Source organism: Bison bison, unplaced genomic scaffold (genome assembly GCF_000754665.1).
Source record: "Bison bison bison isolate TAMUID 2011002044 unplaced genomic scaffold, Bison_UMD1.0 scf7180017864043, whole genome shotgun sequence".
NCBI lineage: Eukaryota > Metazoa > Chordata > Mammalia > Artiodactyla > Bovidae > Bison > Bison bison.
In genome coordinates, this window is record NW_011494615.1 from 4496586 (window position 1) to 4514351 (window position 17766).

Here is a 17766-nt window from a genome sequence, read left to right on the forward strand (position 1 = left end):
CTCCATGTAGCCAGGCAACTGCAGAGCACCTGTTCTCCCCTTCCACCACTCTAGCCTAGCTTCATGACCTGCTATGACAAGGAGAATGTAGTGATTGTGAGTTTTGTGCCAGTTCTGAGCCTGAGCCTCAAGAAGCCTTGTTTAGTTCTATTCAGGTCCAGGCTAGATAAGACTCATCATAAAACAAAGATGAATCAACCCAGTGGTCCAAACTGAGGCCCCACAGATATGAAAGAGCCCAGTCAAGATCAGCAAGAGGCAGATACTTGAAGAAGTTCTGTTACAGCTATGAGAATAGCCAAGCCTCAGTGGCTGAGCTGCAGGATCATGAACTAAAGAAGTGTTTGTTGCTTTAAATCACTAGGTTTGAGGGCTGTTTGTTAAGTAGCAATGGATAAGTGATACAAGAGTTCAAGGATATAACAGTAGGAGGGTAGCTTACTGCAGCAGCAACATCTAACTACACACCAGCCACCCACACATCTAATTGGCAAGTGGAAAAAGCCAAGAGTAAGGAGCCAGCTCTCTAGCCAAGAGGGAAGACACTAACCGCTCGGTTCAATTTACTGAGAAAGTAGTTATGATTAGAAATCATCCAATAAAGGAAGTCTGAAAAGGGGCAAATGCTTTATTTGGTATCAGATTATACACTCAAAAAGCCCTTCTGGTTAACATGGAATCTTACTAAACAGATCAACCGGATGTGGGCTTTTCACACCTGGCTTAAGTACTATCATGTGGTGAAGAGGTGAATGCATGTTCAATGTCATGTTCTAACAGAAGCAGGGACACTTTAAAGGAGATGGAAAAATAAAAGCATCCCATCAGCAGTCAGGTCTCCCACAGCAGACCCCAAGCCAAAGATGTGTGTGCAAATAGTTCAAGAAAGAAGAGACCAGTGAGGGTGGGGGGAACAGGTAAGGGCTGGGGAGGAAGCAGGCAGGCTGTCAGCCCCACGGTCCCCTGGGGGATCTGGAGTGACTCACTCAGAGCTGCGCTGGCAAGGCAAGGGGAATGGGCTTTCAGATTCTCACCTCTGTCTGCCACTGTCCACAGCCTGCCTTGGGTGAGTGAGTGAAAGTCGCTCAGTTGTGTCCGACTATTTGTGAACCCATAGACTATACAGTCCATGGAATTTTCCAGGCCAGAATACTGGAGTGCCTTTCCCTTCTCCAGGGGATCTTCCCAACCCAGAGATCGAACCCAGGTCTCCCGCATCGCAGGCGGATTCTTTACCAGCTAAGCCACAAAGGAAGCCCAAGAATACTGGAGTTGGTAGCCTATCCCTTCTCCAGCGGATCTTCCCGACCTAGGAATCGAATCGGGGTCTCCTGCATTGCAGGTGGATTCTTTACCAACTGAGCTATCAGGGAAGCCCTAGAGGCTATAAATTCCCATGCACCTCTGGTTTAAAGGAGCCTGAGCAAAGCAGGCTCCATAAGCCCTTAGGTTGTTCTCTTTGAGAACGAGCCTTAGGTGTGGGCTCTGCAAAGTGAAGGCACATCAGGGAGCACACAACAGTGGGAAGGGACCCAGGGGACCCAAGCAGAGCTCCGACGTCACTTGCTGTGCCTTCTGATACACACCTGGCTCGCCTTTCAAAAGACTGGGTCAGAGAGCCAGAAACACACATACACACACACCAACTTCCCGGGCAAGCCCCCACTGCCTTCTAATCAAGAGACTTTCCGGTGCCAGACAGAAGCAAGACCACTCTAGCACTAACCTCTAGAGAAAAGGAAGTGGAAACCCTTGGCACAGGAAGACCCACATCACCTAAGCTAGCAGCTGGCTCTGAGGCAGAGAACATGAACTGTGTAGTGTAAGAGTGACTGAACAATACCCCTGGGCCTGGCATCCCACCTTCATCCTAGAACGCCTCTGAAGACACAAAAACAGTGATAATGCACAATACAGGAATAGAACCCTTGCTAAAGGAGGAATTTCCTTCTCCACCAAGCAGGTGGAAACCTGGCCACGTGTCCCCTGCCTCCTGCCTCATGGCATCATTCTTCCACCGGGGCAGTTAGTTTAGTATAAAATCATTTGAAACTGAACAGAAAGATTACCAAGCTTGACAGTAGAGACAGTTAGATGCAGTTGTATAATAATGGGTGGCTGTGTGGTTCAGAATAATTAAGAAGGTGGTTATAGACCAGAGAAAGGTACAGAAATCAGGCAAGAAACTAGAGAGTGATATCAGCAACACAGAAAAGCATCAAAGGAAATGTGCTGAAACAGACAGTAGTAGCTGTGGGTCGGCATCTCTGGGTAGGTACACGTGATTTATTACTCTGAACCTGTCTGCTTTTTCCTAAATTTTCTATAAGCTTAAGAGAGAGAAGAAACGTTGGGTTATAAGGTTGTTCATACATTATAATCACAGGTTTTTTAGGAAGATGACTATGTAAGTAATGAACAACCCAAAGACTAGATAAAAATATGCCAAAGTGTAATTACAATAAAGTTTTGTTTTTATTTTTATTTATTTAAAAAATGTATTTATTTTTCTCTTTTTTGGCTGCTTCCCAAGACATGTGGGATCTTAGTTCCCCGACTAGGGATCGAACCTGTGCCCCCTGCAGTGTAAGTGTGGAATCCTAACCACTGGCCGAAGGGAAGTCCCTCTGTGTTTATACAAAATGATATTTTTACAAATTTTCTACAATGGTCATATTTAATAGATATATACAAGCAGATTCAAAATTAAAAATTAAAATTAAAAGAGATCGTTTAAAGCTGCAGTAGTGCTCAGCTGTAATAGTTCTTGTTGTGTGTGTTAGTTGCTCGGGTGTGTCTGACTCTTTGTGACCATATAGATTGTAGCCCATTAGGCTCTTCTGTCCATGGGATTTTCCAGGGAAGAACAATGGAGTGGGTGCCATTTCCTCCTCCAGAGGATCTTCCTGACCCAGGGATCAAACCCACATCTTCTATGTCTCCTGCATTATAGGCAGATTCTTCTTGTTAAAAAACAGAAATATATCATTTCAAAAGGAGATTTTGCTTTTGTATGAAATCTTCCTTTCGAGGTAAAAAAAGATGAAACTGACAAGCTTTATTACAAACACTTTATCAAGTGAAATTTATGTAGCCATCCCATTTTTATAAAAGAAAATTAAAATATATAACTGTAAATGCATGGAATAAGAGTAAATGACCAAATCACAACTATATTAATGTTTCCAGGTAGGTGGGTTTATGAAGAATATTTTCTTTTTTTAAAAAAGAATCTATTGATTTTATAATAAAGAAAAAGTATCATCAATATCGCATGCCTTCATTTACTGAAAAAGAGGGCATTTTGTGGTGCTAAGGGACTCAAGGTTGATACACCATGGCCTCTGAATCACGGGCTCCATCTGTGGGGGAAACACACACAGAGAAGGTCAGAGTCCTCTTAGTCCTGGGCAAGCGGCACCTTCACAGAGCAGAAAGCAGCTGGTGCCTCGGGGAGGACCAGAGAGAAAGGCTTCAGATGCCTGGATTTATTCTCTGAAAAGCCCTGCACCAGTGAATCAAAGGAAAAATCACCACCGACCGAGAACAATAACAATAGAGGCTCCAGTCTCCTTGGTCCTGACGGCAGTCCAGCTGCTAGAGAAGGTGGACATGCTGCCATCTAGTGGTTGTCATGAGAGGCAGGGAAAGACAGGTAACCCTGACCTCTCAGGTTCACCCCGCCCCCAACCTCCCTATGGCCCTGTGGGCCCTGCCTTCCCCCCGCAGCTAGTGAGAAAGGCCCTGCCCTGAATCTGCCGAATCAAAATCTGCATTTAAAAGGCTCCCAAAGGATTCACGTGCATGTTAATGGAAGTTCTTATTTAGAGAACAGCAGAAATCTTCACCAAGACCCTATAATTCTCAGGCTTTCTCACCTACATGCAAAAGCCACCCAAAGATAACCATCTCCATTTTCATCAGAATGGGGCACAGTAACCGCCAGAAAGAGCCAAAGGTGAGAACATCTTTTATCCTAGCCTATATCCTAGCTGTTCATCTGGGCACACAAGCTAGTGTCCTAATGATGCTTTACTCAGGACCACAGATGTGAAAAACGAAACCATCAAGTGGACTTCCTGGTGGTACAGGGGACAAGAATCTGCCTGCCAATGCAGCGGACATGGGTTCGATCCCTGGTCCAGAAAGATTCCACATTCCACAAAGCAACTAAAGCCCCTGCACCCCAACTACTGAGCCTGTGCTCTAGAGCCCGCGAGCCCGTAGGTCTCACCACCTCCTGAAGCCCGTTCACCTAGAGCCCGTGCTCTGCAGCAAGAGAAGTCACCATAATGAGAAGTGCACGATAGGCTTGTGCACAGCAACGAAGCCCCAGCACAGCCAAAAATAAACAAACTGTTGTTGTGGTTTAGTTGCAAAGTTGTGTCGGACTCATTTGTGACCCCATGGACTGTAGCCCACCAGGTTCCTCTGTCCATGGGATTTCCCAAGCAAGAATACTGGAGTGGGTTGCCAGGCGATCTTGCCAACCCAGGGATCAAACCCACATCTCCTGCATTGGCAAGTGGGTTCTTTACCACTGAACCACAGGGGAAGCCCTAAAAATAAATAAATGAAGTTTTTAAAAAACCCATCAAGTTAAAACTCAGGTCAGGAGCAAGGGTACCAACCCCCTAGGTAGCATCTCTTCCTAAAAATAATGCTTCCATTGTGCCCACTAATGTGTGAATGGGGAGAGATTAAAATCCATATAATCTTCATTTTTATGAAGATCTACCTTCATTTCCATGGCCCCAGGCCCTCCTTCTGCTCTTCCCTCCCACTGTCTTCTCAACTACTACTCTGCACAGAAAACCATCCTGGGTTAAAGTCTAAAATGACACTGTCCAATACAGAGGCCCACTAACTTAATTACATAAAAATAAAGTTAATAAAATTTCAGTTCTTCAGCTGCTTCTTGTTGTTGTTGCTCAGTCGCTCAGCCACGTCCGACTCTTTGCAGCCCCATGGACTGCAGCACGCCAGGCTTCCCTGTGTTTCACTGTCTCCCAGAATTTGCTCAAACTCATGTCCACTGAGTCAGTGATGCCATCCAACCATCTCATCCTCTGTCGCGCCCCCTTCTCCTCCTGCCTTCAATCTTTCCCAGCATCATGGTCTTTTCCAATGAGCTGGCTCTTTCACATCAGGTGGCCAAACTATTAGAGTTTCAGCTTCAGCATCAGTCCTTCCAAGGAATATTTAGGACTGATTTCCTTTAGGATTGACTGGTTTGATTTCTTTGCTGTACTAGGGACTCTCATGAGTCTTCTCCAACACCACAGATCAAAAGCATCAATCTTTGCTGCTCAGCCTTCTTTATGGTCCAACTCTCACATCCATACATGACCACTGGAAAAACCATAGCTTTGACTAGACAGACCTTTGTTGGCAAATAATGTGCTTTTTAATATGCTGCCTAAGTTTGTCAAAGCTTTTCTTCCAAGAAGCAAGCATCTTATAATTTCATGGCTGCAGTCACCATCTGCAGTGACTTTGGAGCCCAAGAAAATAAAGTCTGTCACTGTTTCCACTGTTTCCCCATCTATTTACCATGAAGTGATGGGACCGGATGCCACGATCTTAGTTTTTTGAATGTCGAGTGAGTGAGTGTGTGTGTCTGTGTGTATGTGTTGGGGGTGGAGGGGTCAATTTTCCCCCTCAGGAGGTGGTGAGGAAAACAAACCCCAGTGTGGCCAGGTGGAAGACAGCCTATTCAAAATGACCTAAGCACCCAAAATGACTTAGACACAGTCCAGACACCACGGATGTTCGTGCCCCCAGAGAGGAACTGGGCCTCTAGCACTCATCTTATCCAAGTTCCTCTGACCTTTGCTCTCCCTCCTTTCACCTGAAAGATTTTTTTCCCCGCACCTGAAAGCATGCCTGATCATTCCCGGGGAAATTAAATCCCAGGAGATAAGAGGAAAATAGTCTTCCAGACCCAGGGGAAAACGATAGAAACAGTCCCCCATTCAAGTTATGTTTCTGTGTCTAAGAACTGCCAACAGTCACATCCTCTTTCAGGGCCCCTTCCCAGTAGTACAGGTGCTCTTCTAGACGGCCTCTATGTGCTCAAAGCAACAGGAAAAGACTAGGTTTCGCCACTTCTCTGACCGTTTCTTTGTTTTCTTAGGAGGGCTTGCCTGCCGTGCCATGTCAAACTTCGAAAAAATACATGCCTGTGCTTTTCTCCTTCCTTGTGAATCTAACATAGGGAAGATCCACTTAAAAATCCAAAGGAGGATAACAAAGGGAGGGAGGGCTGGGTGAAGGAATCCTGGATGCCTGTTAGCCCACACCCGGCAGAGCCCCACTGGTTTCTGTCTCAACGTCTGAAAGATGCTCAGTCCTCATTTTATCCACTTGATGATGATTCCCCTTCTGAATACCTGACGAGGCCTAGGAAGTACTGAACTCCTTGAATCCATAACTGCTAACAGGATCCACGGAGTTTTCAATCAATGGCAGAAAAAGAGATGACCCTCCTGAACATAAAACAGCCAAGAAATCCTATCCACTCTATGACCACAGACTCTAGCATAGCAACAGCAACAACAAAGACAGCAGCAGGCGCGTTGTCCTGCTTCTTAAAGGAAGGGGGCTGGGATACGTATATACGCACACAAGTTTTTAAAGTAAAAAATGAAAAGAAACAGAACCAGATAGAGTTCTTAGAAATTAAAACTGAGTTTCAAATTTAAAAATGCAATAGACAAGCTAAATTATAAAAGGAAAAGCTAACGTCCTAGTTAAAGATCTGGAAAGAGAAAAGAAAAAGAGATAGAAAGCGTTAAGGAAAGCAGAGGAGAAGCTCATCTATGTGAAAGTGCTGGCAAAGAGACAGTGGAAGGAAACAGAAGTGATAGAAGATCATTTCCCTGAGCTAAAAAAAGTTAGACTAAAAGGGATCATAAGGTGCTAAGCAAGAAGAATGAATAAGATACAGTCCAGGGAAATTCCAGAACTCTAAGGACAGGAAATTCTAGAAGGGACAATAAATAAGACTGACATTTCTTCCAATCAGTAATGGAGGCGAGAATACAAAGTTGTGAGGAACGAGGTTTTACAGCATATTTCACAAACCCAAGAGATCACAGACTGTCACACACCAGAAAAGGCTGCCGTTAAACTGTGACACATCACTGATCATGAAACGCAATCCAATTCAAAGATGGCAAAACGTGGGGGGAAAGTGCAACTGAGGATCGATGAAATACAAGGCCTAAATGCAGACCAATTCTCAGTCTAAGGACAGAATAAAGACATTTCAAAAACCCTATAAGTCTACTATGCACATCTCCTCACTGAAAAACTTACTGGAGTTGGTACTTAGCAGAGCAAGAAAGAAATCTAGACAGACAGCATGAGTCACAAGTGCTGCATGTGAGTGCAAGAACTGAAAAAAGCATACGTGTGCTGGGGCTACAGTCTAAATAAAAGTCTAAACAAACCTAAAATCATTTGTGTTACTTACACACCTGTACACACACACATAGACAATGATGTGTTTGTATGCTTCATCAAACTAGGATGCTTAGAGAGTATAATATTTCAAGAGCAAAGTTTTGAGGGCATTTGATGATTCTTCTCATTGGGTGCAATATGCTACTAGTTGTAGAAATCATACTTCCATATAAAGGCAATTAATGTTTTTTCAATTTTTAGAATCAGTCTATAGGTGAAGCACAGAAAATTCAGTCTATAGGTGAATTAAGGAACAGATGTAAATGGCACAAATCACTTTACTAGGCAAAATTCAACAAGGGCTGACTTGCTGCGTTTTATCTTTATAGCAGTCAGTCCACAGATGCTATCCAAACGGACAGATTAAGAAATAGAGTTACAAATGTACTTTTAATTGTTGGCTGTGGTTGTTTCTCAGAAGTGGGCTTGATTTTTGTTATCTCCTGTTCCGTCTGATTTTTTTCTTTTTTACTATGTGCATGCGTGGAAAAAAAAAAAAATCACTTACTGCCCAAGGGTAGACTTGGCCAAGTTCCTAGAATGTAGTAGACACTTTTTAAATAACACTTGTCTCATTCTGTCTTTCAAAAAAAGCACGCAAGCTTTCCAAAGACTGGGAGGTCTCACTTTCATCTTCATGTGCTAAGACAAGATATACTGATTTGTACCTAATTTCACAGAACCAGTTTTGCCCCCTCGAAAAAGTTAATTCCCTGGAAGCTGTACCTGAGAGGTCCTTAGAACACGCTGCCAGCTTTTCCAAGTGGCTGTTGATTTTGTCAATGGCTCTGAAGTTCTTGTTCCTCTTCAGCACATCCACAGCAGACCGGGACTGTCGATCCACCAGGGTGGGGTCAGCCCCAAAGCGCAGGAGCATCTGTACATCCTCTGTTTGCCCTAGAGCAGGCCAAAGTGAGAAGGAGGGGTTGTCACGGTTTCTTCCATAAGGAGAGGTCCCCATGAGCACACATCTGCCCGGTTCCCAGCCTGAGCGGCCTGGGGCAAAGGGACCAGAGTCCCTCTGTTTACAGAAGCTGAACTGCTGGCCTTGGGCAATCCAGCCGAGTCCCGGAGCCAGAGTCCTATGTGGAGTGGGAAGGACAATAGCTTTTAAGAGGTTCAGAAGTGCACTCCTCTCTACCTTTCTCCCATCTCCTTGGCAACAAGCAAGGAGAGGGGGATTCTTGTTACTAGGCAACAATTACAGCTGTAAGGATGACAGCAAGCTGTGACTTCAGATTTCTTTATTCCTTAGGGAGGAAACAGAACATACTTCCAAAAAAAAAAAAAACAGTCTGGGGACAGGAGAAGAAAGTGGCAATTGTTTTTGCATCAGGGTTTTCTTCCCTGTTTGAACCTTCATTAACCCCACCTCTGGCTGCTGGCTCCATCTGCTGCTTTAACATTTATTTGCCAAGCATCAAGGGGTCTCTGTGATCAGATGCAACTGTTTTCAGAATGTAACAGGTATATTCCTGGAGGTACGAAGACTTATGTGAGCACCGAGAGTTACAAGAATCAGTGCCTAATTCCCAGCTTCCAAACACATGCTTTCTGACAATTCACCACGTTGACAGAGCACCTCTACACCAGACAACATCCTGCTTGTGATGCTGTCCTTTCCCATCTCCCCAGTCACAACTGCTCGCCTCTCATCTTACAAAAATAAGGCAAAATTTAAAGTCATACTTCTCACCTATCAAGTATCGCACTGTGAAAGGCAAAATTCTCAGACCCTGAGACTCTCAACCCCTGGTATACACACACCTTCTCCCAGTTATCCATTTAATACTAATCTAAACTCTGCTGTGATGAGACTCTGGAAATGTATTTAACTTCCCAAAGCAGTTGACCTTAAGATGGGGAGATTAACCTGGTCTGATCACATGAGCCCTAAAGGTCAAAGGTCTAGAGGTCAGAGATGGAAGAGCACAGAGATTCAGACTATGAGGGATCTGATGCACAAGAAGTTCTCTCCTGCTGGCTTTGAAGACAGAGGAGGCCATTAGACAAAGAATACGTGTGGTCTGTGGAAACTGACAGCAGCCTCTGGCCAACAGCCAGAAAGAAATCGGGGACCTCGGTCCTACAACCCCTTCATGGATCACAGCCCTGTCATGGCGAATGGTCTTGCATAACTCAGTTAAGCTATGAGCCATTCTGTGCAGGGCTGCCCAGGACGTATGGGTCACAGTGGAGAGTTCTGACAAAACGTGGTTCTCGGGAGGAGGGAATGGCAAACCACTCCACTATTTTTGCCACAAGAAACTCGTGAGCAGTGTGAAAAGGCAAAAAGATATGATACCAGAAGATGAGTCCCTCCAGGTCAGAAGGTGTCCAGTATGCTACTAGGGAAGTGGGGTAGGCAATTACTAATAGCTCCAGAAAGAATGAAGAGGCTGGACCAATGCAGAAATGATGCCCAGCTGTGGATGAGATCACCACCCCAAACGTGGTGGTGAAAGTAAAGTCCAATGCTATAAAGAACAATGTTGCATAGGAACCTGGAATGTTAGGTCCATGAATCAAGGTAAATTGGAAGGGGTCAAGCAGGAGAAGGCAAAAGTGAACATCAGTTATCTTAGGAATCAGTGAACTAAAATGGACAGGAATGGGCAAATTTAATTCAGAGGACCATTGTATCTACTACTGTGGACATGAATCTCTTTGAAGATATGGAGTAACTCTCATATTCAACAAAAGAGTCCGAAATGCAGTACTTAGGTGCAATCTCAAAAATGACAGAATGATCTCTGTTCGTTTCCAAGGCAAACCATTCAACATCACAGTAATCCAAGTCTAGGTCCCAACCAATAATGCCAAAGAAGCTGAAGTTGAACAGTTCTATAAAGACCTACAAGACCTTCTAGAACTAACACCAAAAAAAGATGTCCTTTTCATCACAGAGAATTGGAATGCCAAAGTAGGAAGTCAAGAGATACCTGGAGTAACAGGCAAGTTTGGCCCTGGAATACAAAATGAAACAGGGCAAAGGCTGACAGAATTTTGCCAAGAGAACGCACTGGTCATAGCAAACACCCTCTTCCAATAACACAAGAGATGACTCTACACATGGACATCACTAGATGGTCAATACCAAAATCAGACTGATTATATTCTTTGCAACAAAAGATGGAGAAGCCCTATACAGTCAGCAGAAACAAGACTGTGGCTCAGATCATGAGCTCCTTTTTGCAAAATCAGGCTTAAATTGACGAAAGTAGGGAAAACCACTAGACCATTCAGGTATGACCTAAGTCAAATCTCTTATGATTATACAGTGGAGCTGATGAATAGATTCAAGGTGTTAGATTTGGTAGACAGAGTACCTGAAGAACTATGGACAGAGGTTCATAACATTGTACAGGAGGCAGTGACCAAAAGCATCCCAAAGCAAAAGAAATGCAAGAAGGCAAAGTGGTTGTCTGAGGAGACTTTACAAGTAGCTGAGAGAAGAAGAGAAGCGAAAGGCAGTTGAGAAAGGGAAAGATACACCCAACTGAATACAGAGTTCAAGAGAACAGAGAGATAAGAAAGCCTTATTAAGTAAAGAATGCAAAGAAATAGAGGAAAACAACAGAATTGGAAAGACTAGAGATTTCTTCAAGAAAACTGGCGATATCAAGAGAACATTTCATACAAGGATGGATATGATAAAGGACAGAAATGGTAAGGACCTAACTGAAGCAGAAGAGATTAAGAAGAGGTGGCAAGAATACACTGAAGAACTATACAAAAAAGATCTTAATGACCCAGATAATCATGATGGTGTGATCACTCACCTAGAGCCAGACATCCTGGAGTATTAAGTCAAGTGGGCCTTAGGAAGCATTACTACGAACAAAGCTAGTAGAAGTGATGGAATTCCAGCTGAGCTATTTCAAATCCTAAAAGATGATGCTGTGAAAGTGCTACACTCAATATGCCAGCAAATTTGGAAAACTCTGCAGTGGCCACAGGACTGGAAAAGGTCAGTTTTCATTCCAATCCCAAAGAAGGGTAATGCCAAAGAATGTTCAAACTACTGTACAACTGCACTCATTTTACATGCTAGCAAGGTAATGCTCAAAATCCTTCAAGTTAGGCTCTAGCAGTATGTGAACCAAGAAATTCCAGATGTTCAAGCTGGGTTTAGAAAAGGCACAAGAACCAGAGATCAAATTGCCAACATTCGTTGGATCATAGAAAAAGCAAGGGAATTCCAGAAAAACATCTACTTCCACTTCACTGAATACTCTAAAGCCTTTGACTGTTGGATCACAACAAACTGGAAAATCTTTAAAGAGATCGTAATACAAGACCACCTGACTTGCCTCCTGAGAAACCTGTATGCAGGTCAAGAAGCAACAGTTAGAACCAGACATGAAACAACAGATTCAAAATTGGGAAATGAGTACAAGGCTGATGTTGTCACTCTGCTTATTTAACTTATACTGAGAGTACATCATACAAAATGCTGGGTTGGATGAATCACAAGCTGAAATCAAGATGGCCAGGAGAAATATCAACAATCTCTGATACGCAGATGATACAACTCTAACTGCAGAGAGACAAGAGAAACTAAAGAGCCTCTTGAGGAGGCTGAAGGAGAGTGAAAAAGTTGGCTTAAAACTCAACAATCAAAAAACAAAGATCATGGCATCTGGTCCCATCACTTCAGGGGAAATTGATGGGGAAAAAGTGGAAATAGTGACAGATTTTATTTTCTTGGGCTCCAAAATCACTTGAGGACAGTGACTATAGCCATGAAATCAAAAGACGCTTGCTCCTTGGAAGCAAAGCTATGACAAACCTAGACATCATATTAAAAAGCAGAGACATCACTTAGCCAACAAAAGCCTGTCTAGTCAAAGCTATGGTTTTTCCAGTGGTCATGTATGGATGTGAGAGTTGGACCATAAAGAAGGCTGAGCAGCAAAGATTCATGCTTTTGATCTGTGGTGTTGGAGAAGACTCTTGAGAGTCCCTAGTACAGCAAGGAGATCCAACCAGTCAACCCTAAAGGAAACAACCCTGAATATTCGTTGGAAGGACTGATGCTGAAGCTAAAGCTCCAATGCTTTGGCCACCTGATGTGAAGAGCTGACTCATTGGAAAAGACCCTGATGTTTGGAAAGATTGAGGGCAGGAGGAGAAGGGGGTGACAGAGGATGATATGGTTGGATGGCATCACTGACTCAATGGACATGAGTTTGAGCAAGCTCCGGGAGACACTGAAGGACACGGAAGCCTGGCACGCTGCAGTCCAGGGGGTCACAAAGGGTCACACATGACTTAGCGACTGAACAACAACAGTCCTACAAACACAAGGAACCCGATTCTGCCACAATCATGGGAGCCTGCAGGAAGGCCCAGAACTCCAGATGAGAATGCAGCCCCAGTCAATACCTTGATTTCAGCCGGGAGAGATTCTGAGCAAAAAACTCAGTCAGATCACACCGGACTAGTGACCTATAAAATAGTGAGCTAATAAATGAGTGTCATTTTAAGTCACAGTAGAGAGAACAAACGCAATTACCAAAGTTGCCCCAAAGGTGGTGAAAACGCCTGATTTCCAGAGTATCAACCTAAGGGAAAATTAAGTAGCTGGCAAGCCCCTTTGAGAAGGCACCATGACCCATGATCCTCCTACCTCCTTCCCCCAATTTTTTTTTTTATCTTTCATGACTACTTACAGAAAATTTAATATACTTAGGTTGTTTTAGTGTTCTCTGTAGTAATAATAATTTTGTAATAATTAAATCCAGAAAAAAATACTTAATCTTGAGTCACAAAATTTTTTTTAATTTAAATCTATATAAGTACTTTTTCTCGAGAAGAGTTATCACTAGGTAAGATTTTCAAGCACAAAATATATCAGAAAAAGCTTTTTTCTGAAAAGCAAGCTGAAAATACAAAAAAAAAGGGGGGGGCGCATAATTTGGTATTTTTGATTATTAAAGGCCGTCACGGGATGGAATAGGTAAAGTGGTCAGTTGTGTGGGTTCCCTACACCCGAGTCTGAATGGTGCTGCCACTTACGCTTGGTGAGGTACCCTGGCGAGTGGGCGGCAACCACGTGGAGGACAGTGCAGCCATCCTCATCCTTCTGGTTGATGCGACCTTTCAACTCGGGCTTGTAGTCCATTAACCACCTGAAAAGATTGCTTTCCCCTGAAGGAATGAATGAGTGGTGTTATTTCCAACAGACCAGAAAGCAGCAAAGCAAACCACTGTGCACACCAAGGGAGCCCAAGGGAGCCCAATGGGGCATCCAACATACACTGTCCCTTGCCACACACAGGTGTGGAGACGGAGTTTGTGTGTCGGTGTTTTTTGTTTTTATTTTTTAAAAGCCTTTGGCCACACCACACAGCACGTGGGATCTTAGTTCCCCAACCAGGGATCAAATCTGTGCCCCCCTGCATTGGAAGTACTGAGCCTTAATCACTGGACTGCCATGGAAGTCCCAAAATGTGTGTGTTGAAAGCACAAGTCATAGGAAGTTATTCATAGAAAACTTAAGTTCAATTCCCTAGAAGCAGAGCTGTGCTTAGTTGCTCAGTCATGTCCAACTCTTTGCGACCCTTTGGACTGTAGCCCACCAGGCTCCTATGTCCATGGAACTTCTCAGGCAAGAATACTGGAGTGGGTTGCCAATTCCTCCTCCAGGGGAATCTTCCTGACCCAGGGGTCAAACCCATGTCTCCTGTGTCTCCTACACTGCAGGCAAAGTTTTTACCCACCGAGCTACTGGGGAAGCCCCACTTCCTAGAAGCACAGCCTGTGACAAGGATTCTTGTATGTGTGATTTATTGGCAGAGGGAGCCGGGGAGAAAGAGAGGACGGAAGCAGGGCAGGGGATGGAAGCAAGCAGAGATGTGGCCTCAGCTGAGCGGCCTTCAGCCTCTACCCACAGGGAGCTTGTGGATCAGGGACTGCACCACAGCACTGACCCACCTTGAGGTAGGTGCTCTCCTTCTGTACCCCAGTGGCAGTCAATCCAGAGCTACAGACCCACCCCCAGGGAGGGAGGGGTGTGCCTATTGGCAAAGAGCAGCTCACTGGCAAACAAGGCGGCTGTGGTGTAGCAGGAGACGGGGGCACTGGTCATAGAGGACCAGGGCAGGGCACCAACAGCACCCCACTGCATGTCTATAGATAGGACAGAGATTTCAAATTCCTCTCTTAGACTCCTTCCAGTGGGTTCTGAAAAGCCGCACAGTTCTGCCAACTCTGTGGACACCATTTGTCACCATGTCAGAGTTTTCCTCTGAGAAGAGAATCAGGCCTAAATGCGAAGACTTGATCTTATCCACACCTGCCTGTAACCACAGGAACAAACTTAAAAAGTAGACACAGAGAGGGACTGTGACTTTCATACCCAGAGATACTCCTAATTTGAAACTGGGAGCATTGGATTAGATTGCTTTTATTCAGACTTTATACTTTTAAATAATTTAGTCACCAAAATGTATATACGTAAATGCTCATATGAATTCTCCAATACATGAAATGCATAATTAAAGGGTAAATCTGGCTGAAGCAAAGATGGTGGCTCAGGTCTTTAAGCCCCTGGGCATGCCACTCCTATCCTGAGAAGATGCTACAGCCTAGAAAGGGAAGACAGTGTAGACAAGCCCTCTTGGTTCCTTCTGGCTCTAAGATTGGGTCAGTATCCAACACTGATGCTACATATGCTTGGAAAAAAAAAACAAACAGGTTTCTATCTAAGGTATAAATGTGGATATTGTATATGTGTGTGTTTTAATGATAAAAATATTTTTAAATTGATATCCTATAGCCAGGTGGTAAAGGCTAAAAATGCAAAAAAAGTATATATATATATGAAAACAGGATTACTTAAAAAACACACACACACAAGCCAACTGCATCAGCAGTAGCCAGTGTTTACCTTGGGATTCCCCCCACATACACATTAGTTGGTCCTCTGATTGAGAGGGAAAAATGAACCCGGAAAAAGACCACGGCTGACTTGGCCAGCAGGAAGAAATTCCACAGCTCCCCTGAGAGCTCTGTCCAGCAAAGGCTGTCTGTCGCAAGGCCCGTTTTTGAATCCCAGGGCCCCAGCCTGCTGCCAGCATCTGTCTGAGAACACAGAATCCTTTCAGTGTGGGCCTCCTGTAGCTGTGAGGTCCCAGGAGAAAGGAAAAGTGGTACTATTTCCTTGCTGCCTTCATATATTTGAATAATCCAATCATTGACTATTCAGATCATCTGAATAGTCCACATCTACACGGCCACATTCTGGTTTCGCAGACCCCGAGGTCTGAGCTGGAGGGCAGCGTGGAGGGCGTACCACCAGGAAAGAACTCACCGGCTTGGATGCAGAGGCGCATGAGGGTGTGCAGAGGGTACGGTCCTATGCTCTCCACATTTGCACCCATGCAGACGAGCCACTGCACTAGCCTGGGCAACTGTTCCACTTTCTCATAACGTCTGGCGCAGACGTATTTCTAGGGGAAAAAACACACAGGAAGAATTATGGCAGCTGCCACATCAATATGAAACTTCAGACTCTCCTTCCCCATAAAGTTTGGGGTTTTTTCCTTCAAGTTTTATTGAGATATAATAGACATACAGAGCTGTACACATTTAAGGTGTACAGCATAATAATTTGACTTAGCTACATTGTGAAATGATTATTACAAGTTTAGTGAATATCCTTCATCTCATAGAGACACAAAATTAAATTAAAAAAAAATTTTGTGATGATAACTCTTAGGATTTACTCTCTTAACAACTTTCATACATAACACATCACAGTGTAAATTATATTTATCACGTTGTACTTATTTATCATCCCTAATACTTATTTATCATATAACTGGAAGCTGGTGCCTTTTGATTGCCTTCGTCCAATTCCCCCTCATCCCAGCCCCCACCCAAAGAGTTTAGAATCAGTAAACCCCTGATTCGCTGTGGCCACAGCCTACAATCACCATAAACAACAAATCTGCAGTGAGGCAGCTGAAGGGGAGGGTCCCAGTCACCATAAGTGGGGAGAGGTCTGACTTGAAACCGTGCATGTCAAGAAGCTGCTGCTGCTGCTGCTAAGTCGCTTCAGTCGTGTCCGACTCTGTGCCCACCAGGCTTCCCTGTCCCTGGGATTCTCCAGGCAAGAACACTGGAGTGGGTTGCCATTTCCTTCTCCAAGGCATGAAAGTGAAAAGTGAAAGTGAAGTCGCTCAGTCATGTCCGAATCTTAGGACCCCATGGACTGTAGCCTACCAGGCTCCTCCGTCCATGGGATTTTCCAGGCAAGAGTCCTGGAGTGGGTTGCCATTGCCTTCTCCGTGTCAAGAAGCTACCTTACCTCAAAGAGACTTTTCAGTGATAAATCTGGGACGTGGAGATTTCTCGGAAGCCGGTCTTTCTTCACTGACAGAAGCAGAAATGACTGATGAAAGGGGAGAAACAGAAAAAGCGGGAACAATTATGTTCTCCACATGGGTTATTAAAACAAAAGTAATCTTAAGCTTTAGGAACTTTAGGAACTCAGAAACAAAAGACAAAACCGGACAGCTTCCAGCCCTGGTTCTTTTTTTTAAGCCACCAGCCAAACTCTTTGGCCTTAACCAGGATAATCCAAGTGTCTCTGTCCGGTGAAATTCCTATTTGTGCTGAGATATGGGTTTTCTCCACCTTTCCTCAAAGCCTGCTGAAGACGGGAGTAGCTGACGGCGGGCAGCACTGGGAGAGCACAGGGGCAGGGAGGTAAAGAAGTAATCTCCTGCAACGTTCTTAAAGCTCAGCGAGCAGAAGAAACACATCCTTTTGAAATAACCCATCCCAATTTATTCTTCAGCACCTTAGTGCTATTTGGGGTCCATGAGACCCTATTGGGGGCTGTGTTGGAGCGGCTCCTATCAGAGTGGGAGCTGACTGTGCACGTATGTCACTTCCAAATCCAAGCCCTACGGTTGACTTAGCAGCTTGAGACTGGCCATGGAAATCGAGAGCATTTACACTACCAGTCAGTTCAGTGGCTCAGTCGTGTCCGACTCTGCGACCCCATGAACCGCAGCACGTCAGGCCTCCCTGTCCATCACCAACTCTCGGAGTTTACCCAAACTTGTGTCCATTAAGTTGGTGATGCCATCTAACCATCTCATCCTCTGTCGTCCCCTTCTCCTCCCGCCTTCAATCTTTCCCAACGTCAGAGTCTTTTCAAATGAGTCAGCTCTTCGCATCAGGTGGCCAAAATATTGGAGGTTCAGCTTCAACATTAGTCCTTGCAATGAACACCCAGGACTGATTTCCTTTAGGATGGACTGGTTGGATCTCCTTGCAGTCCAA

General features: G+C 44.4%; 1 protein-coding gene across 1 annotated transcript in view; it reads right to left on the reverse strand.

The window, feature by feature from the left end:
• The window catches only part of TRANK1 (tetratricopeptide repeat and ankyrin repeat containing 1), a 97124-nt gene that overhangs the window by 44025 nt on the left and 35333 nt on the right, over positions 1-17766 (reverse strand). Inside the window, exons 8-11 of the mRNA XM_010835522.1 lie at positions 16784-16867; positions 15785-15923; positions 13489-13620; positions 8194-8364 (exon numbers count right to left, since the gene is read on the reverse strand). Of these exons, the coding sequence (XP_010833824.1) occupies positions 8194-8364; positions 13489-13620; positions 15785-15923; positions 16784-16867 (526 nt within the window). The remainder of the gene's footprint in view (positions 1-8193; positions 8365-13488; positions 13621-15784; positions 15924-16783; positions 16868-17766) is intronic.